Below are 26,377 nucleotides of genomic sequence, written 5' to 3' on the forward strand. Positions count from 1 at the left end.
ATAATAAAAATAAATGAATAAAAATATGAATAATTTTCCTTTTATATTTCATTACCCAAATAGAGTCAGAACCAAACACTTCACTTTGTATTCAAAATGCCACGTACAAACACATAGTCAAGGTACCCGCTTTGCCACAACCTTACACCCACATAACTAAATTAAGAAGAGGTAAATCGTTGTTGTGCCTATCCGTATGTATTTACTAAATTTATGAAATACAATTATTTAAAATAAAATCGCATAAAAACCAACTTTCTCTGAGCATTTAACAGTAGTTGTCTCTAAGCTATTGTCGTGAAGGTATGAGCTTTACTTCATAAAATGAGGCAATTCAAATGTGTTACATTAGCGTTGGCGATTTTTGCGTTAGCATTTGACTCTTTGGAATGCTCGAAAATACTCGCGGTTTTCCCCTTTATGGGCCCTTCCGAGTATATGGGCGTGCAACCGTTTTTGAAGGCTTTGGCGGCCCGCGGCCATGAAATCACTGCAGTATCAGCATTCCCACAAAAGACGCCAGTTAAAAATTTTCGCGATGTAACATTAAAAGTTGAACACACCAATCATGACGGTTAGTGAGTTTTAATTAATGACTTTATGTAAATATTTTTTGAAAAGTATTTTATCTTCTGCAACTTTAGAGAATATCGAAAGTTCACTTGATATGACTCAGAGTAAATTGGAAGAGCTGCGTTCTTTGAACGAATACGTAGTGGCGGGGGCTTTGGCTGCATTGGAAAGTGAAGATTTCCAGCAACTACTACGCTCCAATCAACACTTCGATCTCATCATTATCGAAGTACTTTTTGTAGATTCACTTTATGCTTTGGGTCATCACTTTAAGGCGCCCATGATTGGTGTTGCCACATTTGGCACAACCGTTGTAAACGATCAGTTGGTGGACAATATTTCACCGGTGGCGTACGTACCAGCACCTAGTGGAAAAAATTTGGATCGTATGAATTTCTGGCAACGATTGGATAATTTGTATAGTTACACAATGGAACTGATGTACAGTCATTTAGTTACGATTCCCCAGCAACAACAATTATATGAAAAATATTTTCCAAATGCCACATTGGATCTAAGAGAAGCACGCAGAGATTTCGCACTTTTGCTGTTGAATCACCACTACTCCTACGGTTGCCCGCGTCCTCTTGTGCCGAACGCTATCGAAGTGGCTGGTATGCATATCAATAATACGCGGAATAAACTACCAGCTGGCATGGAAGCTTTCATCAACGCCTCTCCGAAGGGCGCAATCTACTTTTCGCTAGGCTCAAATTTGAAGAGCGCATTTCTGCCCAAACAAAAATTGGCTGCCCTTATAAATGCATTTGCCAAACTGCCTGTGAATGTGTTATGGAAATTTGAGAATACTGACTTACCTGACAAGCCAAAGAATGTCTATATCAGTAAATGGTTTCCACAATCGGATATACTCGCCCATCCCAATGTAAAACTCTTTGTTACACACGGTGGCATGCATAGTCTGATAGAGGTGGTGCATCATGGCAAGCCCTTTGTGGGAATGCCCGTCTTCTATGATCAGCACTTGAATATTGCGCGTGCTGAAGGAAAAGGTTTGGGTGTGAAACTTAACTTCAGAGATTTCACCAGCGAGGACATGCGCAATGCTATTCTTGAAGTGTTGAACAACCCAAAATATGCCGAGAAGGCAAAAGAGATCTCAGCGAGTTTTCACGATCGGCCGATGACACCGCTCGATACGGCGATCTATTGGACAGAATATGTGTTGCGTCATAAAGGAGCGCCACAAATGCGTGTGGCAGCGCGTCATTTGAACTTCTTCCAAAGACACAGTCTGGATACAATGGCTGTGTTGTTCGGCGTTCCACTGCTTGCAGTGATTTTAATTGCTTTGGGGATTCTTAAAGTGCTAAGTGCGATATTGAATAATAATAGTAGTGCGTTGGGTAAAAAGCCGAAGAGAGAATAGTTCAGATTGTGAAGGGGAGTTTGGAATTTTTCGGAAAATTGTAAATTAAATAACTGCAAGAGACCTAGCGTTTATAAGTAACAAATACTTTTAAGATGAACTAGAATTAAGATGTACATACGTAAGGAAATGGTACAAAAATCAAACAGAAAAGATAAAATCAAAGTTATTTTGTGTATTCAGGCGAAACCTTCTGAAATTATCAAATAGATTGGCCTATGTGTACAAGGAGAAGAGCACGCGTGAAAATACCTAACTTTTGGTTTTGAAAGACGTCCGATTCTACACATTTTTTCTTCACGTACAAAATATTTAAAGGTAATAACCCAAGTCACATGAAACAGGTTGTTGTCCCGGCGATTGGCGGCGGAGTTAATATAATATTTAAGTCTCCTTTTCGATTAGCTGAAATCTTAATTGAATTCAATTGTTACAAGTTTTTGAAAATTCAATATGTACAAATATTATAAAATAACTTACATTTTTGTTTTATTTTCGGCGCCTGTGTGCACTTGAACAATCAGAAAATGAATGCAATAGAAATAACGTTAGCTGTGACACTTACGAATATAATTGCGAATGTTTGAATGAGAAAATAGAAGAATGCGATGGGTTGCCATTGCAACTTTTCGCAACACAAGTAGCAACAGTAAAGCAAATAGAGGCAAATCAAAACAGCAAAAACCAGATATGGCACACGGTTTTACAAAATGCTCCAACGAAAAAGCACCTAACAAGGAAGTCACCAGCTGGAAAAAGGTAAAATGTGAAATTTATTGCATGCATCACTTATGTAGTCATTTATTCCTTATTTAATAGGTTTGGCAAGACTGGAAGGCCTATATAAATAAGAAGTTGGCGGAAAACAAAAGAGAGCAAGCAGCTACTGGGGGCGGTGGTCATAGGCAGCACCATTTTAGAGAAATGGAGGAAGCCGTCATGCGATTGGCCTCACTTGAGACCAGCACACATGGCATTCAAAACACCGTAACTGCTGAGCTATCTGTGGCAGACGACGTTGCAGATGACGTTGCTGACGTGTCGATGTCATCTGTAAGCCGCAGTCCAACACTTCGAAGGGGTAATCTCTCTGCACGTAAGCCAACCGACACAAATGCTGCAGAAATATTCAACGAGCATATAATACTGCAGAAAGATTTCCAAGAAATGACTTTGGAACATTTCTCCAAACAAGAAGCAAAGCTTGAGAATCTCTGCTCAGGTATGCGGCGCTTATATAAAGCAATTGAAAAGCAGGCCGACCCAAAGAACGCAACATTTGAAGAAACTCGAAAACTCCATAAGGCTATTGCGCTATTGATTCACGCTAAAAACGCAATAAAACGACAAATGCTATTAGTGGAGGAAAAAGTTTAAAAGCAATTTCAAAAAAATGATTTAAAATTATCTTTCATATACATGTCTTCTTCTTCTTAATTAGCGCGATAACTGGTTACGCAATTTTTCCCGCGTTTAACGTTTCTTTCTCGTGCTAACCGGTGCCAGTTGGTTACACCAAGTGAAGCCAAGTCCTTCTCCACCTGATCTTTCCAACGCAGAGGAGGCCGCCCTCTTCCTCTGCTACCACCAGCTGGTACCGCATCGAATACTTTCAGAGCCAGAGCGTTTGTATCCATTTGGATGAAATGACCCAGCCAACGCAGCCGCTGGATCTTTATTCGCTGCGCTATATCTATGTCGTCGTAAATCTCATACAACTCATCGTTCCACCGCCTGCGATATTCGCCGCTGCCAACGTGCAAAGGTCCAAAAATCTTACGCAGAATCTTTCTCTCAAACACTCCAAGCGTCGCTTCATCGGATGTTATCATCATCTAAGCTTCTGCGTCATACGTTAGGACGGGCATGATGAGAGCCTTGTAGAGCGTTAGTTTTGTTCGTCGAGAGAGGACTTTACTACTCAGTTGCCTACTTAGTCCAAAGTAGCACTTGTTGGCAAGAGATATTCTACGTTGGATTTCAAGGCTGACATTGTTATCGGTGTTAATGCTGGTTCCTAAATAAACAAAGTCCTTTACAACCTCGAAATTATAACTGTCAACAGTGACGTGGGTGCCGATACGCGAGTGCGCCGACTGTTTGTTTGAAAACAGGAGGTACTACTTCGTTTTGTCCTCGTTCACCACCAGACCCATTCACTTTGCCTCTTTATCCAGTTTGGAGAAGGCAGAACTAACAGCGCTGTTGTTAAGGCCGATGATGTCAATATTATCGGCATACGCCAACAATTGTACGCTCTTATAAAATATTGTGTCTCAGCGATTAAGTTCTGCGGCTCGTACGATGCTCTCCAACATCAGGTTAAAGAAGTTACACGACAGCGAGTCACCCTGTCTGAAACCTCGTTTGGTATCAAACGGCTAGGAGAGGTCCTTCCCTGATAAAATACTTTTGTTTTTATTTTAGGATTTTGTATTAATTGAAGAAAAGAGTTTTAAATGTAAAAAAAATATCGGGCTGTATGATTAATGATTTTCTTTCGGTGCACTGGTGTACTTTTCGTAAAGAAGTAATCCTCTATGGGTTCACTTTGGGAAAAAACTGCTTATATACCAAATTTCAAGCAAACATAAGTTGGTCCCTGGTCCATCATAGAAAAGACTTTTACGCATATTTTTTATACACAAAATACATAGTCAAAATTAAAAATTTGAATTAAAACATTTTAAAAATATTAAATTAAACACAGTTGATTTATATATGTATATATAACAATAATAATAAATACATATATATATATTATTAAGCCAAAAAAATACATTGTTTTATTTTATTTCTGATATTATATTCGTGTAAGTGTACTAGATATAGATTGTCTTGTCTGTGAAGCTGCGTCGTTATATGTTGATGGAGAAGGTTCATACGTTTGGTTACAATTATACTCTACGTTTTCTGAAACATTATCAACCACGCCATAGTGAATACAAATATTGTGTAAGGCGGCAGCAACGTTAACAATTTAGCACACCTTCCAGGGTTCATAACATCTGAAACGGTTTTTAAATACACCTGTAGTCCGTTCTATGATGTTTCTCGCTTTTGCATAAGCTCTCTTATAGCTACTTTCGAGGCTTCCTGTTGCAGGTGAACGAAAAGGTGTAATTAGCCAAGGCTCAAGAGCGTATCCAGCATCTCCTATGTCCTTCTTAAAACCATTAAGATTTTAACAAAAGTTAAATTAAACAGCGCTTATAGGTGTGTATAATACCCAAAAGCCAAATGTTTCGTTCTCCGTCTAGATATTTCTTTTCAAGAAAACATCGCGCGTTACTAACATTCCAAATATCGGAATCATGATTGCTGCCGGGATACAGTGCATTCACGTAGCGTATTTTCATTTTATCGTAACATATATGTGAAGCAAAGAAAAATTAAATAAGATGTTTGAAATATAATTTTGCAAAACTCACGATCATGGTATTCATGCCATAGTACCCTATACTATAGTATAGTATAGCGGTTGAAATAAAGAAATGTCAAGATTAATCCATTGAGGGCATAGATCCCTTTGAAGAGTGGATAACGTATCTTTCAGCACATATCAAAATGTAGATTGAGCCATAGGAATGTCAAAGTATTTTCTGGTTCTATGCTGGTACCCCCCTTCCGCAAAAAAAGCGTAGAACGGAACACAAACGATGGAGTAAAGAAATAGCGGACGACCTCTGAGCGCTTGCATTCCTTTCTAAAACATTCAGGACAGAGGAAAAGGCGAGTTATTTAAGCGGTAGTTTTTGATAAACCTGTGTTATAAAAATACGTTAAATAAAATAAAGTCAATGAAGTTGTGTATATATACAAGTGTACTTACATTGGCTCGTCGACATCGTCCCTTAAAGATTTTCGCAAAATTTTCATATTCCCTCTTTTGTTTTCAGTTTCTTCCTCAGTTGCCATTGTAGAAAACCCCACTGAATCCATATTACAAAAATGACTAACTAAACCAACAGATATAACTCGCAATTACTTTTTTAGTTTATTTTTTTTTATTCCAAGCCAGCTGATTTAGAAATGTGAAAGATTAAAATTTTAGTATGGCAACAACTCTTTCGAATTCACGTGGGTTGCTTGATAGCAAATGGCTTCGATTCGGAGCGTTATTTATGTTTATGCACGCGACTAAAACAATTTGCAGCTATAGAAAGCGAGTACCTGTGTATGGATGTATGTATGTATTATAAAGCAGCCAATAAAAATTTAAAAAGTAAGTAATTGGTAGTAGAGGAAATAGTAGAGGCACTTAACTTCCATTGGGTATTCTTATTATAGCGAAATAGCTGATAAAGGAACTATTAATAAATTTAATTAATAATAGTAATTTTACGAGCTCCGAATCTACTGGTATTTTTATTGAAAATTTGAAACGCAAGAATCGAGTCCAAAGCGGTATAAGTTGTTAATAGAACAAAGTAAGAAATCCAAATGCATGTCTCTCTAACGGCTTTTTCAGTAAGAGCGTTTCAACTTTTGAACTTTTTTGAATAAAACACAAACGGTTTGACTTTTTTAACTAATTTCTTTTTTATTATCGAGTTTGAACATATACATTTAAGTATGAAATTCGATTTCTTTTGCATGACCGCGTGCACGTTTTACGAAGTCCAATCGTTGAACCCAATTTTCGACCACTCTTTTGCATAAATCGGCCGAAATTCCAGCAATTTCGCGTTCAATATTGGCTCTGAGCTCACAAATCGTCGCCGGCTTGTTACTGTAGACCAATGACTTCACATAACCCCAAAACGGGACGGCTTGTTAAATGGACCGTAAAATGGCCGTAATGCTCTTAAAGTAGCGGCAACAGAACGATTATTTTCATAAAAAATTTGCACGATTTGCAATCGTTGCTCAAGTGTGTAGCGTTCCATAATGAAATGTATACTAATGAAGTTTACAAATGACAAGCGAAAAATAAAAAATATTGCGTCGTTCGCCCTCCCTATCGGAAAAAAGTTGAAGCGCACCTATTGAATAACCCTATATTTCAAACCCACCAACACCTCTTTAACCCTTCTGTGGCAACACCTTTTATTACTATTATTTTTAGTTATTATACAAGGTGAAGTTCAAAATAAACAAGACAGAGCTAAAATGGAAACGACAGGAGCTTTGTTCTGATAACTTCGAGTTTATTTATTCAAAATAGTCCCCCTCTCCTCGATACACTATTCGCGCGATCTAAAATGTGTTTCAGGTCACTGACCGGAATGACCTTCAGGATGTCGGTTCAAGCCTTTGGATGGAAAAACGTTTTCCTTTCATGACCAAATGCAATTTTCCGAATAGGTAGAAGTCACAGGGAGTCATATTAGGCGGATATGGTGAGTGATTGATGGTTAAAATGCGATTTCTAGTCAAAAAATTAGTCACAAGAGTGGATCGATAAGATGGTCGCTTCCTTATTTGCGGTATTCAGGGCGAATACAACGAATGCGATGTAACAAACGTTTCAAAATGCCAAAATAGACAATTGCATTGACCGTTTGGCCCGTTGGCACAAACTCCTGGTGGACAATTCGCTTGGAACCGTAAAAACAAATGAGCATCGACTTGATTTTTGACTTCTCCAAACGCGATTTTTTTGGTTGCTGGCTCGTCTGAGGCCTTCCATTCGACACTTTGACGCTTAGTTTCTGGTTCATATTGGGAACACCACGTTTCATGACCAGTTACGATGTTGTAAAGGAAGTTCTCGTCTTTTCTCGCCTCTTTAATGGGGTCTTTCGAATGTTGAATACTGAGCAATTTTTGGTCCTTAGCTAACTTGTGCGGAATGAAACGTTCATAGAACTTTCGTAAGCCCAAATGATCAGTTAAAATGCGATAAATCGACGTTTTAGATTGGATATTCAACTCCGATTCCATGAATTTAAACGATGATTTCGGTTGATAAATTTACGAACAATTTCGATGGAATTTGCGGTGATTACTGATTTTGGGGGGCCCGTATGTTCTTTATCATTTATATTCTGTCAAAAAAGTACCGGGAATTGTTCAATAAAACGCAAAATAAATGTTTAATCATCAAAATTTATTTTGTAGCCTTCAAAATAATCTCCATTCGAAGCAATACACATATGCCAACATTTAGTCCAGTCATCAAAGCATCTTTTATACGAGTTTGAAGAGATCTTCTTCAGCTCCTTTAGCGAATTCTCCTTAATGGACTCTATCGATTCAAAGCGGCATCCGCGGAGTGGGAATTTAAGTTTTGGGAAAACGAAAAAGTCACAGGGGGCTAAATCCGGTGAATACGTTGTGTTATCATGGTGCAAGATCCATGAGTTTTTTTCCACAAATTGGGCCGTTTTCTACGCACATTCTCTCTCAAATGTCGCATAACTTCCAAATAATATTCTTCATTTACCGTTCAACCATTTGGAACGAATTTCGAGATTCCGAGTGCACAACACTCTTTGACGTGGTTTTTTGGGTTTCGGCTCATGTGGGTAACGCCATGCAGCCGCCTGTTGACTGGTTTGCATGCCAAATTCATACACCCACGTCTCATCACTTGTTATGATGCGCTAGATAAGCGTTGGGTGCAAATTCACTTGCTAAAGCATGTCTTCAGTCACCTTCTTCCGATGAATTTTTTGAAAGAAGTTAAACTCTCTCGGAATGAGTCGAGCAGCCAGGCGTCTCATGCCCAATTGATGGTGTATAATGTTGCGAATTGATTCGTCATACACGCTATGGTCACGAGCTACCTCCCTCAAACTTAAATAATGGTTTTCCAGCACCATTTCCTTGACTTTGTCAACGTTTGACGTTTTCATCCGTTGAAGACGTTGATGAGCGACCAGATCAGGGAAAATCTTCCACGACTTCTCGACTCTCTGCAAAAGCCTTATACCACTCGCACACCTTTATTTTTGATAAAGCACACTCGCCATAGGCTTTCTACAACATTTTCAATGATTCGGCACACGAAATTCCGTTCAAAACACAAAACTTAAGACAAAAAATTTGTTTGATATTTTTATCCATAGTGAAAATCGCAAAACACACCTGGGATTGACTGATATAATTAAATGCCAAAAAAACCCTAATTGACAGATCATGCTCAAACTCTGGGACACCATAGAGGACAGTTGTACCCACATTCTAGCAAAAAAAGTGTAGACATATGAATAACGCGCCATTTTAAACGGAACAATTGCCGATATTTTTTTGACAGAATGTATGTCCTCACAACCATCTCTGAAACGTGTAAACCACTCATGAACTCGGGCCCGAAATAGACAATCATCGCCATAAACATGCAAATATACATGGAAATGTGAACGCCGCTCAAGCAGACAAATCCGTATACCTGTACTCCATTCATAACTTTGGAAACAATACTAAAGAGCTGATTATCAGAAACCCTCTTAATAAACTTAAACATAAAATTGCCTCTGACTGGATCAACTACAAACACAGTTACCAGCAAGTAAACCCCTTGATATTCCTTAAAGGCTACCTTCAACAACTGCAATGATGCAAAATAAAATATATACTAGGGTTCGCCTTAGTCATACTTAGGCCACTCATCTTTACATCATAAAACGGGAACTGCAGCCCGTCTTTTATTTTTGCAACATCTCCATACTACCCCAGTGCCCCCGCCTTGCAAAAACGTACTCTGCCATCTTTCAAAATGCATACGCTCGAAAGCCGATAACCTTAGTTGATCGCGCTTTATGATTTTTATTGTGAATTAATTTTTAATAAATAAAGAGTGAAAAAGCATGCAATAGTGGTCTGAAATAGTGATCTGCACTTGAGCAAGCTTTTCTCTAAAAGCTCGTAAATCCCGCCAAGAGCGTAGGTGGGATTTTGATTAGGGAGGGAAACCTGAAAATTAATAATATCGTTAAACTTTATAACTCAGACTTTTTAAAGAAGTTGATTTGGTGCACATATAATTTGACGCTGCCACCTTTTGGATACTCGAAAACTGAATAATGAGTGTCATACTTCTTGAAAAGAAATGTAATTTAAAATTGGGTTGACAGGATACGCTACTGGGAAAGTAGCCAGAAGAATGAAAACCCGTTCCATAAATAACCTAAAAGCCACACTACTCAACACATTTTCCACTTTTACTCGTAACTTTATCTGCTGTCGTACAATGTGATTATATTTCCTCGGTTTGATGTAATAAGCATACGAGTTCAAAAAATAAGGTGAAGGTTTCAAATTTCGCAGGCTACGAACATTCGACTTTCGATTATTATTTTGTTTTTATGTTATTACACTCGACTTGAAGATATGTTCACAGTTTTAGCAATATAACAAGTTTCGTTTATTTGTGAGAGACAAATGATATGCTTGTTCGGAGATTTTCTGCTATCGACTCTTGGCTCTCCTAGACTCTTCCATTGGGACGATTGAGCTTTGGTTCCGATGTCATAATCACATGACCAAATAACCATGATGCGTCACCAGTTATGACCATTTTAAGCAAATCTGGATCATCGTTGACGTCATTCAACAATTCCTGAGCGATATGAGCATCGCTCAGTTGTTTTTGGTCAAAATTCAGCAATTTTGGATGGAACTTCGCTGCCATATACTTCATGCCTAGAATTTCCGAAAAGATTGCTGATATGCAAACATCCTTAGCAACTTCTCTAATTGTGATTCGACGATTCTCCATAATAATTTTCTTCACCTTCTCATATTTTCTGGGGTTGTTGATGCGCTGCGGCGTCCAGAGCGAGAATGTCATTCACATCTTCTCGACCTTCGTTGTAAGGCTTGTGCCTCTTGTAAACATTTTTTTGACTCAGAGTATTCTCATCATATGCCACTGTCAACATTTCAAGTGTTTTTGAACAAAAAAATTGCATTTTTTACACAAAATTTGATGCGACTTCTTTGATCAATTTTTTTTTCGATAGCAGAAAATCGCGAACACGGAAAACACTTGTCTCATTTATGCCTCTCACAAACAAACTTAACATTATATATTGCTAAAACCGTGAACATATCTTCGAGTCGGGTGTACCAAAATAAACAATAATAATAATCGAAAGTTGAATGTATGTAGCCAGAGAAATTTCAAAATTCGCCTTATTTTTTAAACATACCTCGTATGTTATATGCATTGTTTTCACAGCAAACAAAACAAACTTTTTGTCTCAGGCATTGAGATGTGTATTTTTGCTAGCCTTTCAAAATAATTACATCTTATCTGCTACTGAAATTAAATTTAGAAATTGTGTTTCATTGCCTGATTATTCGTTATCAGTGTTTTAAAATGTTTGCAAATCATTCACCAGCAACCGCCCTTCTTCGTTAAGCGTAATATTATGTAGACAGTCATATGGAACATAGGAACACTCCTTGGCATCGTACAGGGTGGGCCAAATACGACCTACTACTACTATGCAGCAGGTCCATAGTTTGCCTAGCAGTATGTGCAGTTGCTCCATCTTGTTGAAACTACAAATTAGGATACTGCTCCGCCATTCTCCGCGAAAAGTTTTCAATCAATGTTCTGTAAGAAGCTCCTGAAATCGATTCCGGCGTTTCATCCTCATTTTCGAAGAAATATGGAACGACAACTCTAGTGGCCATAACACCGCACCAAACAGTACATTTAGTTGGGTGCAACTGATGTTGATGTGTTGCTCTTCGATTTTCAGAACCCCACAATCTACAGTTTTGTTTGTTGGCATAACCATTGAAATGGAAATGCGCTTCATCCGACATATGCCGATATTTACGCTGCGTTAAAACAATTGATCGTTGACAAGAATAGAAAAGCTCGATAATTTTAACGCGTTGTGTTATACTGTAGGATTCCATAATAAATTTCCAACAATCCAATTATAACCTACAAAAGGAGAAAAATAAATATGTCAAAAAATAAAAAAGTTATTTGTGCTTAACATTAGTAGGTCTTATTTGGCCCACCCTGTACATTTGCACTAAGTTTTCGTCGACTTCTTGCTGCTTAACCGCAGTCTATTGCGCTCCAATTACTGATCTTAACCACTTCAAGTAATTTAGTAGGCTTTACATATACATCTTAAAATTTACTGAATTATGTGGAGCATTGTTATAAAGAGCAATTCTTCGGTACGTACCTCACCAAAAATGCGACTATTCTTTCAATCGAGACATAAAATTGTATATATTTTAGTAAAGACTTATTCATGAAGTGGAAATATCGCTAGAATTCGACTTGAAAATTATTTTCCAGTAAATGGTTTTATGGTATAAAAATGTATAAACTTAAGAAATCTGCATCGAAAGCATGATTGAATTATTCAAAAACAGGTCATATTACATATTAAATTAAAAATTATTGTTTTTTGAACTGGTTGGCATATCTCTTAAAAACTAATTTAAGTGAGTTATAGAAAAGAAACTAAAAAGTTCGACCGAAATTAGGGGACATCAGAATTCGGTTTAGAGGTATGGTTCCTTCGGCAAAGTTTCTTATTTTGATCCCTAGAATATGATTTTCACAGAGCAATGGGCGATTTTTTTGCCTACCCACAAAAGAAACTATAAGTTCGACCCAAATTGGGGGGCATCAGAATTCGTTTTAGAGGTATGGTTCCTTCGGCAAAGTGTCTTATTTTGGGCAATGGGCGATTTTTTTGGCTCCCCACAAATCGACCCTGCCTAATAGATATGCATATCTTTACTATTCTTCCATGCTATTACTTAGACCCGTATGGGAACAATATGTAAAACCTGAGCACAAGTGCGTGGGTGTAAAATTAAAGTTTGCTTTCATATGTTTACACATATTTCACCTAAATAGCATAATTATAATAGTGCTAAATAAAGCTTTCAATATTATGGATTTATTTTTACTATACCTTTATACTCTATACTATGTACAACTTCATGAAAATGTGAAATAACAAAAACTAGTCATGGTTCCAAATTCATAAGAACTGCGCCAGTTTGGCGTAAATGAATTTTTCTACAGATAATATTCACGATGACATGAAAAATCATTTAGATGTTGGAAGTATCATTTACAATAAACGAAACCTTTTGTGTGTTTGCGTTGTGTATAAACATGAAAATATTTAGAGTTGCCATGTATAAATATTCGTGTACGCAAAGGTACATTTGTAAGTACGCAATGGTAAATATTATATGTGCAAACATACATACATGCATCATCAAAGCTGTCGTCGCAGCAATGGTATGTCCGAAGATTAAAAGAGTCCCACTCGTTTGCAAACGTCGCCCACCCTGGAACCACTTTCGCATTGCTTCAGAGTGGCATTCAATCTTCCTCATTAATAGGTATATGTTTTGTGTGCCTGCCTCCAGGCTCCACTTTTTTATCCGGAGAATTCTTTCCGCGAAACCCAAGCTTCCAAGCTGCTTAGCATCTTGACGATTACATTTTCAGTGGTTATGTGACCGACTGCTTTCTCCAGCGTTTGACGATCATGTTCGGCTGCATTACCGCATTTGCATTTCCCTATTTTGAACTGGTATTTCTTGAAATACTCGTGCCCTGAATGCATTTGGGTTGTATAAAAATTTGCTACACCGAAGTTCCATGTAGCGCCACCTTTTATTAGCCTAGCTGTCTATCTTCCGCGTGTTTCGTTTCTACAGCCGTCGTTCCGTCCTTTATTTCGCGCGCTGCAGGTTTTCTAACTCCATTCCATTCTCTCGTTCTTTAATGCACAAAACTTTTTTCGCTCAAAGGCGGTTTTGAATCGCTTATCACTCGTTCAGCTGGTCCTAATATTGTGCAGTAAGCAGACAAAACTCTCACAGCTGCCGATCGTTTTACGGATGCTAGGAGCTTACACCGGTGACTTGCCTTTAGCGCATTTGCCCACAGGTTCGTATAAGTGAACGGAGAGCAATGTAACCCTTTGTGTGCCATCTATGAACTAAGTAGGGATGCCGTCATGGCGGCTTTCTCTGCTGCGTGTTTTATTTGAGTTCAGAAAGTTAGACTTCTCTTGTGATTAGCGTATTTGAAGAGCTAAAGCTAAAAGAATGCAGAAAACGGAAATGCAGACCAATTTTGAAACATCAAAGTGAAGCTGAAAGCCACCGAGCCGAGCCGTCACAGCTTATGAGCTTCAAAGAAAAGAATAAACCATAAAAGGCAACAAAATTGCAACTAACTGGATTATTACTGTTGGTATTAGCAATTCTTGCTTCATTAAAGTTGTTTCAGCAGTCTTTATTACTTTGATTTTCTTTCAATAATTTTCTTTCAATTTTATAGTAGAAATGCCCTCGGCGGTTTGTCATAGCCTGCTGAGAGACGACCACTGGTATAGGGACTATTTGAGGTTTAATATCCGCAATTGAGACCGAATTCAACGCCCACTGTGGCTTTCAATGTTTACTCCGCGTGTTTTTCAAAGGATCTTCGTAGCCGAGAGGACTTTTGTGAGACTGCCATTTGATCCGTCTCGGGCTCATTGCAAATCCTTTAAATTTCAAGGGCCGATGTTGAATGTGAACCACACCTAAACGTCAAGTTTCATTGCCTTTCATTTGACATTTTTCAATTTCAAACTAACTCAATTTGAACCATGGAAAGATACACAATCGAGCAACGCGTTAAAGTTATTCAGGCCTATTATGAAAACAGGCTTTCAAATCAAAATGCATATCGCGCACGTCGTGATTTTTTCGGTCAATTTAATCGTCCAAATGTGCGTACAATCGGAAAAATTGTGCAACAGTTTGAACAAACCGGGTCTGTAGAAGATGTGAAAATACCAGTGCATTCTCGGACAGCTCGTACTGCAGAAAATATTGCTGCTGTTCGCGATAGTGTGGTTGAAGAGCCGTCCACCTCAACTCGTCGTCGTGCCCAGGTGGTAACTGTGAATAGTGTTCGCTAATGTGAGATGATAACGAACTTTTTATGGCCCCAATTGGAAGGTATGGATGTGGACGATATGTGGTTTCAACAGGACGGTGCCACTTGTCACAAAGCTAACGAAACAATGACCCCTTTGATGGCTGAATAATCTCACGTCGCGGCGATGTCAATTGGCCGCCAAGATCATGTGATTTGACACCGTTAGACCTCTTTCTTTGGAGTTATTTGAAAGAATAGGTGTGCATCGCCAGCAACAATTTAAGAGCTAAAGGATGAGATAATTCGGCACATTAACGGCATAGAACCTCAATTATGCCTCAGCGTCATTGAAAATTTGGACCATCGGATGGAGGTGTGCCGCCGATATTTTGTTCTATGCGTAATTGAGCTATACCCATATTATCATAATAAAGAGAAATAACAATAATTTCTTAAAAAAATTGTATTTTATTCAAAACCGACACCGGCCTTGAAACTTAACCACCCTTTATAAAGCGCCCTCGATTCGCCATGTGTTTCTAACACATGAATGGCGAATAGATAAAGCAACTCGTATAATTTAACATACAATTTGTTGATAGGATTTGGTAGCAAAAAGAGCTGTCAACACCCTTTGTGTTTTCTTTTTTCTCAATGCCGCTGTTGACTGTCGACCAAGAGGTAAACTACTGCAAGCAACGGAGCTGCCTCGAACACAACAGTCATCACCAAAAGAGAATTCACAAAGTTGAAGCAACAGGAGTGTCCTTGTATGAGCGCGGTCTAATGAAACTCTATTGTTGTTACTTTCACTTGCAAATTTCATCATGAAAAAGCTTATCATAAAAACCATTTGCGGTATGTGTCGATACTTATCAAGGATGAGAAAGTACCAGGTTTTCGCTATCAAAATCAAAACTGTAAGATTAACTTCGACTGACAAGTCATAGAGAATTCAGCAGCAGAGTTCTACCCCCTCATTTTACACGTATTATTACGCTCTTCCACTCAGTGAGTATAGTAACTGCACACGATGATAAATACCAGGTTTGCTTGTTAGGTATGGTGAAAAAAAATTTTTTGAGAGGAACTTTGGATTCTACGTCATTCGTTTTGTGTTTCACAAAATTTAGATTTAGCTTAATGAAACACAAAACGAATGCCGCCAACGTATCTGTCAAATTCGTTCAGAGCCGAATAACAGTCTGCTAGGTAGTACATCTCTAAAAATCTTTTCACCATTTTTACTATACATATACCTCATAAAACTGATATAACTCACCATATTCAATGCTACCTAATCTCTCTTTTGATATTAGGCAAGTTTCATTAGACCGCATTCGTACGCAGAAAAATCTTCTATTTGTGTAATATAATATTTAAACACCCTAACTGCCTTTCTTTAAAACTATTAAAGAATTTATTTTACAACAAAAGAGTTAAAAAGTCACAATCAAGGAGACACTAAAGGGTTTCTGAAAACAGAAATTAATAATATTTCAAATCAATTTACTTGTATATAAAAATATCATATTTTCGTTAAATAATTTCATTTTTAACCGTCCGTTGTGTGATGTGGCCTACGCAGGCCATTCCGAATTTTAGAGGGGTATATCTTTTTGTTTCGTAAAGTTTTCAAAAAACGGCGAAAATATACCATACAGGTCTGTTATATGAATCTTCTGAAAATTTTATAACCATTTCCAGCAAAGTGATTATGAAAAAAATACCATTTTACACAAAAATTTCATATGTTAGGGTAAATGGCCTGCACAGGCCACCACTGCAATTTTAGTATAGTCATGCACCGTCCTTGGTCTTCTGACTAATTAGAGTACAAGAAAGAGTGAATACGGTTCTCTCTTACTCAGAAGTTGAAACTTTAGTCGCTCTCACAGCGAGAACAGGGGCCAGATATATGCCGTTAGAATTGAATTTGGTTCTATTTATTCAGGTGCACATTTTATTGTGTATGATTGATTTTGCTTTTTGATTCAAACGAAGTAGATAGGGCTCTATTAGCTATCGGTAGAAGAAGTAATCGTCTATCAAGTGAGCAAATGCGCCATCACGAGGAAGTGTTGAGCAAATTTATTGCAGCGGAGGATCAGGAAGATGATCCGTTTGTCACCGACGACGATAATGATAAGGATTATGTTCCTGTTGATGACGGAGCGGTGTCTGATATTGAGAATGAGCTTGAGGTTGAAGAAGAATTGCCTGAAAACGAAGAAATTTATGAAGTTGAATGGGATGAAGTAATCGAACCAGAGCCTAGTGTCTCAAATCTTACCAGTGGATTGAATCGATCTAGGTGTAAAAGAGCAATGTTACGAGGGCAAAATTGACAATATGTTTTGGAGAAAGGAGCCGCCAGCACCTAGAGCACGCCATTGGAACCGATTTACCAGTACCAGCACCAGACCAGTAGGACCTGCTCATCGATTTCTGCCAAATCCAGTGTCTATTTTGCGTGACATAATGTCACCTGAAATAGGCGATATAATTGTTCGTCAGACGAATCGGAAAGCAGGAGAAATGATCAAGACCTGGAACGAGGCTAATCCAACATGTAAACCAAAAGAGTGGAAGCCCACAGACCAAATGGAAATGTATGCTTGGTTTGGATTGCTATTATTTTCCGCTGTGTTCCATTGTATTAATATGCAAGCAAAAGATGACCTTCTCGGCATTTTGATATTTATAATGCAACAATGTCGTTAGATCGATTCAAAATGTTGCTTCGTTTGTTCGTTTTGATGGAGCTAATACTCGTTCTGAACGTATGCTGTTGAGTAAATCTGCACCAATCGACGACATTTGGACTATGATTAATCACAATCTGCAAGAAGCATATACTCCAAATGCAGCAATAGCAGTAGATGAGCAACTATTTCCGTACCGTGGGCGAATTGATTTACGCAGTATATTTTGTCCAAGCCGGCAAAGTACGGAATAAAAATTTGGTGGGTCTGCGATTCTTCAACAAACTACCCTCTCAAGGGACAGATTTACACAGGAAAACGACCAAATGAAGAACGAGAAATTAACCAAGGTGAAAGAGTGGTACTGGATTTGGTAGAGAGGTATCGTAATTCCGGCCGAACGGTGTATTGCGATAACTTTTTCACAACACTCGAATTGGCCAAGTCTCTTATGCAGAAGGGATTAGCTGTGTGCCTACGACATAGAAAATTTGTTCCTCTATGCTTTCCGCTGAACAAAAAGACAAGGCCGTATAAAAAATGTCGACCTCTATATCAGACTTTGTTTGCTTTCCTGAATGAAAATGTATCTATGTTATCATACGTTGCCAAAGTAGACAAATATGTGCTAGTATTGTCGACACAACATTACTCGCAAGCCACAGAAACTTCAAACAAATATAAACCTGCAGCTGTCTTAGACTACAATGAAAATAAATCTGGGGTTGATACAATGGACAAAATGCTTTCTGGCTACAGTTGCAAACGCGCAACATACCGGTGGCCATTGGCCATTTTTTTTAATATGCTTGACATTACTGGCTTGGCTTCTTATATTATATACAAGCATTTGCGACCAAGCAAGAAGTCAGACCAACGAAGGGATTTTATATTAGAATTGGCTGAACACCTGACAATCCCCCTTATGGAAACACGTGCAGCAAATCCCAGGGGATATGGTAGACCAGGAATTAAAATAGCAATGCAAAAGTTCTTTGTATTTTATGTAAGTATTTATACAAACATCCGAATTCGTATTGAAATATATAATTAATTTAAATAATGTATCTCTCACAGGATCCACCATCAACTTCGACGGCCCCAGCACAAAAAACTGCACAAAAAACTGCACCAAAACCCGTAAGCTTACAGTACCGGCCATTGTGCAAGCTATGTACCAAACTGGATAAGTTTAAAAGAAAAACCCGATTTACTTGCCACATTTGCAAAGATGCAATGTGGTTAACTCACGGTTTAGAAACCAAAACCTACACTTGCAGCATATGTCTAGCTGCAGTAACTACGTCAACTTCATAAGCAACTTTTAAAATTTTATATTTTTAATATTTATAAATTGAATTTTTCAAATAATTTTTAAAAAATAGTAAGAAGGATGAACCTTGAAAAATAAATTTCTTTTAACACTAATCAATATGCTTTTTTATTAATCGGTATTACACTTAAATTGATTACCGACATAATTTTCGTACCAGCCTATAAATAAAGCACGTGTTCTCATAGGTGGCCTGGCCAGGCCATTTTAAACAATGAAAGAATATAAAACTTTCAAAAAAACACACAACGGACGGTTATCGACAATATTTCAACATACGAAAAATTATATAACCTGTAACTCGATTGACGACCATTAACGAGCAATAGAATCACGAGAGTTGGTGCTTCGTTAGTGGAACGACCTGGAATTATATCTGATCAAGAACTGTCATTCCAGCAGCATTCCCAAAACATTTATGAGGAATTTTTTTTATAGCTAATCACTGCATATGTAAACATACTTTCAAGTTACTATGCACAGGCGCTTATTGGCTAGTTTTAACCATTTATTTGTTTTTTACTTACCTTTAATAATTATTTAATGAAGAACAGTTTATTTTCCACAAAAATCATATAAGTATACCAAAATTTTAAACTTTGTATAAATTTAAAAAAATTTCGAAAAATTTTCATCAACATTTCCAACTTGTTATACACTACCGGTCAAAAGTTTGGGTTCACTTACATTATTTTGGAATTTTACACAATGAAGTCGGCTTATTAGTGGTTTTGTTTTTTAAACGTGCGTTCTGCTACTAATTTGAGTTTAGGAGATTGTTATTGTTTACAAAGTGACTGTGGGAGGCGCGTAGAACAAGCATAAACGTGTTATGACTTGCTGCATTCTGTCAGTGCGTCTAGTGCCTATTACGCGTAACATCTTATTGCTGCAAAACTCGCTTCAAGAGTAACATCTTATTGCTGCAAAACTCGCTTCAAGAGTTATATTTCTAATTGTTGATGTAATCTTTGTTATCAAAAAGGTAAGTAAAACAATTTTTTGTATTCCAAAAAATAATTGTTTTACAAAAACTTACATACAAGTCGACGTTAGACAAAAAGGTATCTTCTAATTATTAAAATTTAAATAAAACTACATATTTCCTGTTTTATTATTTAAAATGGGTCGGAAAGCAAAGTTTAGTGTTGAAACACGAGCAGTCATTGTAGCACTACGTGAAGAAGGCTATTCAACGCGAAAATTTGCTTCGAAATGTAATGTCTCTCAAAATGCTGTCATGAGAACGTTACAAAGAAAGAGCGATACTGGGTGCAACCAGAGTCGTCATCGTTCTGGGAGGCCTAAAACTACGTCAAAAGGAGAGGATAAGTTCATATGTGTTGTAAGCAAAACAAATCGTTTTCTAACAGCCCCTGAAATTCGCGAACAACTCAATTCCTCGCGCGAGGCTCCAGTTTCTGTTTCGACGGTATAGCGACGACTAAGAAACTACGGCCTAAAAGGGTGCGTCACCGCCAAAAAACTTTTACTTCGAAAGTAAAATAAAGTAAAGAGACTTAATTGGGCTAAAAAACATAAAGAGTGGACTACTGAACAATGGTCTAAAGTCTTGTTCACGGACGGTTCCAAATTTGAAATTTTCAACAAACGACGCCGCCAATATGTTCGTCGTTTTGTCGGTGAACGCATGATGAACCAATGGGTTATTCCCACATTTAAGCATGGTGGAGGGTTAGTGTTAGTCTGGGGATGCTTTGATGGAGACAAAGTTGGAGACATTGTGCAAATTGAGGGTATCATGGACAAAATAGTCTACCGCAACATACTTCAACGGCACGCTTTTCCGTGTGGGAAAAGACTTGTGGGCAGCGAATTCGTTTTCCAGCAGGATAACGATCTTAAGCACACTTCATAATTTTGCCAGGATTACATTGCAGCCAAAGAAAATCAAAAACAACTCAAATATATGGAATGGCCTCCTCAGTCGCCGGATTGTAACCCGATCGAGTTGCTGTGGGGCGAGTTGGACAGAGAAGTACGAAAATTGCAACCTACTAATACAAAACAACTTTGGACATTTCTGCAAAATTGCTGGAATCAAATAACAGCAGAATCTTTGCGTAAATTAATTGATAGGATGCCCAGAATATGCGATGCTGTAATACGAGCAAAAGGCGGATATTTCGAGGAATCGAAAATATGAACAAATACTTGCGGGTTTCTTTAAAAGTTAACATATTTTGTATTGAACACAATTACTTTCTGTAAAATAACAATATTAAAAAATATTTGACGAAGAAAATCATGATTACTTAAAGATTTTTTACAATTTTTCAAGTGAACCCAAACTTTTGACCGGTAGTGTATATAGTATATATTTTGGCAAGTTTCAAGTGCCTCAAAATCGCATTTATTTCCGACCTTTTTTTGTTGGGTGTTTTCGTCCATATAAAAAAACAAAATCAAGTATACTAATTTAAGAAGTGGTAAGTCGTTGTTTGCCGGTCCGTGTGTATTTTATAGATTGCAATTAGAATGTAATACGAGTATCAATACAAATATAAAATTACTCGTACATTTGTTCTTCGCAAAATCGCATAAAAACTAAATTCCTGTGAGCATTTCACAGTAGTTGTCTACAAGCTATTGTCGTGAAGATAATAAACACAATGAGACGATTCAAATTTGTTACACTAGCGTTGGCGATTTTTGCATTAGCATTTGACTCTTTGGAATGCGCGAAAATACTCGCGGTTTTCCCCTTTATGGGACCTTCCGAGTATTTGGGCGTGCAACCGTTTTTGAAGGCTTTGGCGGCACGGGGCCATGAAATCACTACCGTATCAGCGTTTCCACAAAAGACGTCAGTTAAAAGTTTTCGCGATATAACATTAAAAATTGAAAGCGTCAATCCTTACGGTTAGTGAGTTTTAATTAATGATATTATATAAATATTTTATGAAAAGTGTTTTATCTTTTGCAACTTAAGAGTTTGGCAACAGCCCAATTGATGAAATATCTGGGAGCAAATTGTCAGAGATGCGCCGTTTGAACGACTATATTGTGATGGGTGCCTTGTCAGTATTGACAAGTGAAGATTTCCAGCAACTACTACGCTCCAACGAACATTTCGATCTCATCATTGTCGAAGTACTCTTTGTAGAATCACTTTATGCTTTGGGTCATCACTTTAAGGCGCCCATGATTGGTGTTGCCACATTTGGCACAGATGTTGTAATCGATCAGTTGGTGGACAATATTTCACCGGTAGCGTACGTACCAGCACCTAGTGGAAAAAATGTGGATCGTATGAATTTCTGGCAACGATTGGATAATTTATATAGTTACACAATGGAACTGATGTACAGTCATTTAGTTACGATTCCCCAGCAACAACAATTATATGAAAAATATTTTCCAAATGCCACATTAAATCTAAGAGAAATACGCAGAGATTTCGCACTTTTGCTGTTGAATCAACACTACTCCTACAGTTGTCCGCGTCCGCTTGTGCCGAACGCTTTCGAAGTGGCTGGTATGCATATCAATAATGAGCGGAATAAACTACCAGCTGACATGGAAGCTTTCATCAACGCATCTCCGAATGGCGCAATTTACTTTTCGCTCGGCTCAAATGTGAAGAGCGCATTTTTGCCCAAACAAAAATTGGCTGCCCTTATGAATGCATTTGCCAAACTGCCTGTGAATGTGTTGTGGAAATTTGAGAATACTGACTTACCTGACAAGCCAAAAAATGTTTACATCAGTAAATGGTTTCCACAATCGGATATACTAGCACATCCCAATGTAAAACTCTTTGTCACACACGGTGGCATGCATAGTCTGATAGAGGTGGTGCACCATGGCAAGCCCTTTGTGGGTATGCCCGTCTTCTATGATCAGCATTTGAATATTGCACGCGCTGAAGCAAAAGGTTTGGGTGTGAAACTTAACTTAAAGGAGTTCACCAGCGAGGAGTTACGCAATGCCATTCTTGAAGTGTTGAACAATCCAAAATATGCCGAGAAGGCAAAAGAGATCTCAGCGAGTTTTCACGATCGACCGATGACACCGCTCGATACGGCGATCTATTGGACAGAATATGTGCTGCGTCATAAAGGAGCGCCGCAAATGCGTGTGGCAGCGCGTCATTTGAACTTCTTCCAAAGACACAGTCTGGATACAATGGCTGTGTTGTTCGGCGTTCCACTGCTTGCAGTGATTTTAATTGCTTTGGGGATTCTTAAAGTGCTAAGTGCGATATTGAATAATAATAGTAGTGCGCTGGGTAAGAAGCCGAAGAAAGAATAGTTCAAATTGTGAAGGGGAGTTTAGAATTTTTCGGAAAATTTTAAATTAAATAACTGCAAGAGACGTAGCGTTTATAAGTAACAAATACTTTTAAGTTGAATTAGAATTAAGATGTACGTAAGGAAATGGTACAAAAATCAAACAGAAAAGATCCAATTAAAGTTGATTTTAGTATTCAGGCGAAACCTTCTGAAATTATGAATCTATTTATGGCCTATGTGTGCAAGGAGAAGAGCACGCGTGAAAATACCTAACTTTTGGTTTTGAAAGACGTCCGATTCTACAAATTTTTTCTTCAGATACAAAATATTTAAAAGTATATTAATAACCCAAGTCGCATTAAACAGGTAGCAGCAGTAAAGCAAAACAAAAAAAAACAAGAGCAATGTATGTTTTTTTTTTTTGTTTTTGTTTGGAGCCTAGAATGTCGAGATCTATGAACAAAGATTGACAGTTTAAAGTAGATTAAGAAAAGTTTGGCAACTTGAAAACCAAATAAATAGAAGCAAGTCAAAATTACAACCCTACTGTCGTTACCTTTAATCCGCCTTGTGGGATATTTCCTGATAGCAACAAATCAGCTGTTTCCTTCAAAAGCACTGAGAACCAGTTAATGGTTTCATCTGATTTCTCCTCAATATGCGTGTAACAACTATCCTGCATATTCTTCGTAAATTTTATAGCAGCTTCGGCAAAAAAGGTCTGCAAATCTGTAGGGCATGCGTAACCTGCCTTAACAAAAAGATAGAAGGCACACATACGAGTACATATACAGTGAAATTCCCCCCAACCGGACAGCTCCAATAACCGGACAAATTTTGGGCACACAGGTTTTTCATTTATTTTTTCATACTAATATCATCCTAATAAACGGACACTCTAGTAACCGGACGCGGACAAAGTATTTCAAACCATTTTCATAAAAAAATTTCTCATAAACGGACAAAATTCAAAAATATCACAGCAAGCTTTGTTGTTCATTATAAAAATGAAATAGGTGATTCTCCTTTTAACATGTATGCACACATTCAAGTCCTGTGCTTTAAATTAAGAGTAGTTTTCCATTCAGTTTGTTTAGTCAGTTGCATGCGAATGGTTGCGCTCAAAGTTCGTAATAATATGGCGCCGAAAAAGAAGGTACTTTCTTTCTATTAAAGAAAAAATGGAAATTATTAATGTTTTCGAAAAAGATAAATTATCAGTACGTGGAATTGCAAAAAGGTAAAGTATAGTCAGCCCAAAAATTTAATGGTAGGTACACGTTTCTTTTGCTTTGAAAGGTTCAATATTGGCAAAACACTAGCTGCTGAAATCAATAAAAATAAAGAAAAAATTCGTTCTAAATGGGAATCTGGAGTTAATGTTCATCAAAAGCGAAGCTTTCTTAAAGAAGGCGGCTCTGAAATAGACAAGTCAAAACATTCCGATTTCTGGTCCCATTTTGAAAACAAATGCGTATCTAGTGAAGCTGCAGATGTAAACCCGGATGATGCCGAACAGTTTAGGAGAAAACTGCCATCTCTGTTGACCGGTTACAAGCCTCAAGACATTTACAACGCAGACGAAAGTGGGCTTTTTTTTCGTGCCTTACCTGACAAAACCCTCGCTCTTAAACCCGAAAAATGCGTGGGCGGTACACTATCAAAGGAAAGACTCACAATTTTGTTCTGTGCTAACATGGCTGGAGATAAGGAGCTGCTTTTGGTTATAGGTAAAGCAGCCCGTCCTCGATCTTTTAAACATGTTCCAATCGCAAAACTGTGAGGGGATTGGAAGTCTAATAAAAAAGCATGGGTGACTCGAGAAGTAATGAGTGAATGGCTGCAGCAGTTCAATCGAAGAATGAAAGCCTAGAATCGAAAAATTATCTTGGTTTTAGATAACGCGGCTTCTCACCCAAAGGAATTAAACTTAACCAACATAAACATTATTTTCTTGCCGCCAAATACAACGGCAGTTAGCCAACCCCTTGATCAAGGCATAATCCAAAATTTTAAAACTTTGTATAGAAGCTTAATTTTAAAACACTAGTATTGAAATCTAAAGACTTGTACAATGTACTTAATCGATATATGTACATATATGTATGTATTTATATGTAATACTAAAGTATGCAAATATTCTTTACTTCCAAAAATTTCTTACATAAACTATGTAATATACAATGCAATTTATATGTGTGGTATATATTTTGTGACTTCATCCCTTATAAGCGGACATCTCCCATAGCCGGACAAAAACACTGCGACGGTGAGTGTCCGGTTATAAGGAATTTCACTGTAGTACGAGTATGTATTTAAATATGTGCTTCAACATATTAGCCTTCAATCTTATCGTGCTTTGTGCTAAACTGACTTGCAAAAAGTTCAAAAGTACTGATAATGAAAAAATAAATAAATAAACTAAATGTCTGGCTATATTTCAGTTCAATAGCAGATAAGTTGCAATTATTACTAGTAGCATTTTTGGTGTGGTTCGAACTATAATAAGTAATAAATAGGAAACAATGTTTTTAAGTGTTTGTTATTACTGTGATATGCTATTGTGTATATACAGATAAGATTATTTTTTATACAAATAAATTGAATGAAATGAATTGTACCGATTTCCAAAGACTCAAATGGAAAGTCGAGCAAGCAAAATTTTTCTCCTTTGGATATTTCTATTGCATGATTTGTTGTGACAAACGTTCTTAAAGAGCGGCGCTAAGCAATCATTTTTGCCCTTAAAAATCATTCTGAGGGTACAAAGAGTGAATAAAGAGTAAATAAAAGCTCAAATTCATAAGAAATTATGCGCTCGTAAATAACTACTAGCTTTTGCTTTGCATTATCATCTATTTCGATGTCCCGTGCGACATTGCAAAACAACATTCGTTATCAATGCGTCGAAAGTGCATGCAGAAAGCTCATAAAATATTGAGTAGAAGCAGACATCTTTCATACAATTAAAATAAAAAATCCCTTACTGAAAAATAGATTTGTGATCTTGGTGCTTCTAGAGAGTTGGTCACGTTGAACATCGTTGATATGAAATTTTAAAATTTAATAACACTTTTTTTTGAGTGCATAAACTATTATATTTATTTTCATATGTAAAGAAATACTTTTCAATTATTTAAATGTAGGCCATTCGGAAGTGGCGAGGTTCGAAACCGCGGACATAAAGCAACAAATGAGAGAAAAAGCTTTTTCTAGCACCGGTCGCCCCTCGACAGGCAATGAGCGCCCCCAGTGTACTTCTGGCAGGATAAAGCTCCTCATAAAAAACCATCTGCCATT

General features: G+C 37.5%; 3 protein-coding genes across 3 annotated transcripts; all 3 read left to right on the forward strand.

Annotated features, from left to right (window-relative positions):
* Window positions 1-288: 288 nt before the first annotated feature.
* On the forward strand, window positions 289-2,424 carry LOC128870536 (UDP-glycosyltransferase UGT5-like). The gene is made up of 2 exons (XM_054113198.1): window positions 289-574; window positions 645-2,424. Exons 1-2 carry the CDS (start codon window positions 325-327, stop codon window positions 1,961-1,963), a joined length of 1,569 nt encoding a protein of 522 aa, XP_053969173.1. The 5' UTR covers window positions 289-324; the 3' UTR covers window positions 1,964-2,424.
* Window positions 2,425-2,466: 42 nt separating this feature from the next.
* On the forward strand, window positions 2,467-4,672 carry LOC128870548 (uncharacterized). The gene is made up of 2 exons (XM_054113204.1): window positions 2,467-2,722; window positions 2,783-4,672. The coding sequence occupies exons 1-2, from the start codon at window positions 2,567-2,569 to the stop codon at window positions 3,338-3,340; spliced, it is 714 nt and encodes a 237-aa protein (XP_053969179.1). The 5' UTR covers window positions 2,467-2,566; the 3' UTR covers window positions 3,341-4,672.
* Window positions 4,673-21,411: 16,739 nt separating this feature from the next.
* On the forward strand, window positions 21,412-23,159 carry LOC128870558 (UDP-glycosyltransferase UGT5-like). The gene is made up of 2 exons (XM_054113212.1): window positions 21,412-21,704; window positions 21,775-23,159. The coding sequence occupies exons 1-2, from the start codon at window positions 21,455-21,457 to the stop codon at window positions 23,094-23,096; spliced, it is 1,572 nt and encodes a 523-aa protein (XP_053969187.1). The 5' UTR covers window positions 21,412-21,454; the 3' UTR covers window positions 23,097-23,159.
* Window positions 23,160-26,377: the final 3,218 nt, after the last annotated feature.

Source organism: Anastrepha ludens, chromosome 2 (genome assembly GCF_028408465.1).
Source record: "Anastrepha ludens isolate Willacy chromosome 2, idAnaLude1.1, whole genome shotgun sequence".
NCBI lineage: Eukaryota > Metazoa > Arthropoda > Insecta > Diptera > Tephritidae > Anastrepha > Anastrepha ludens.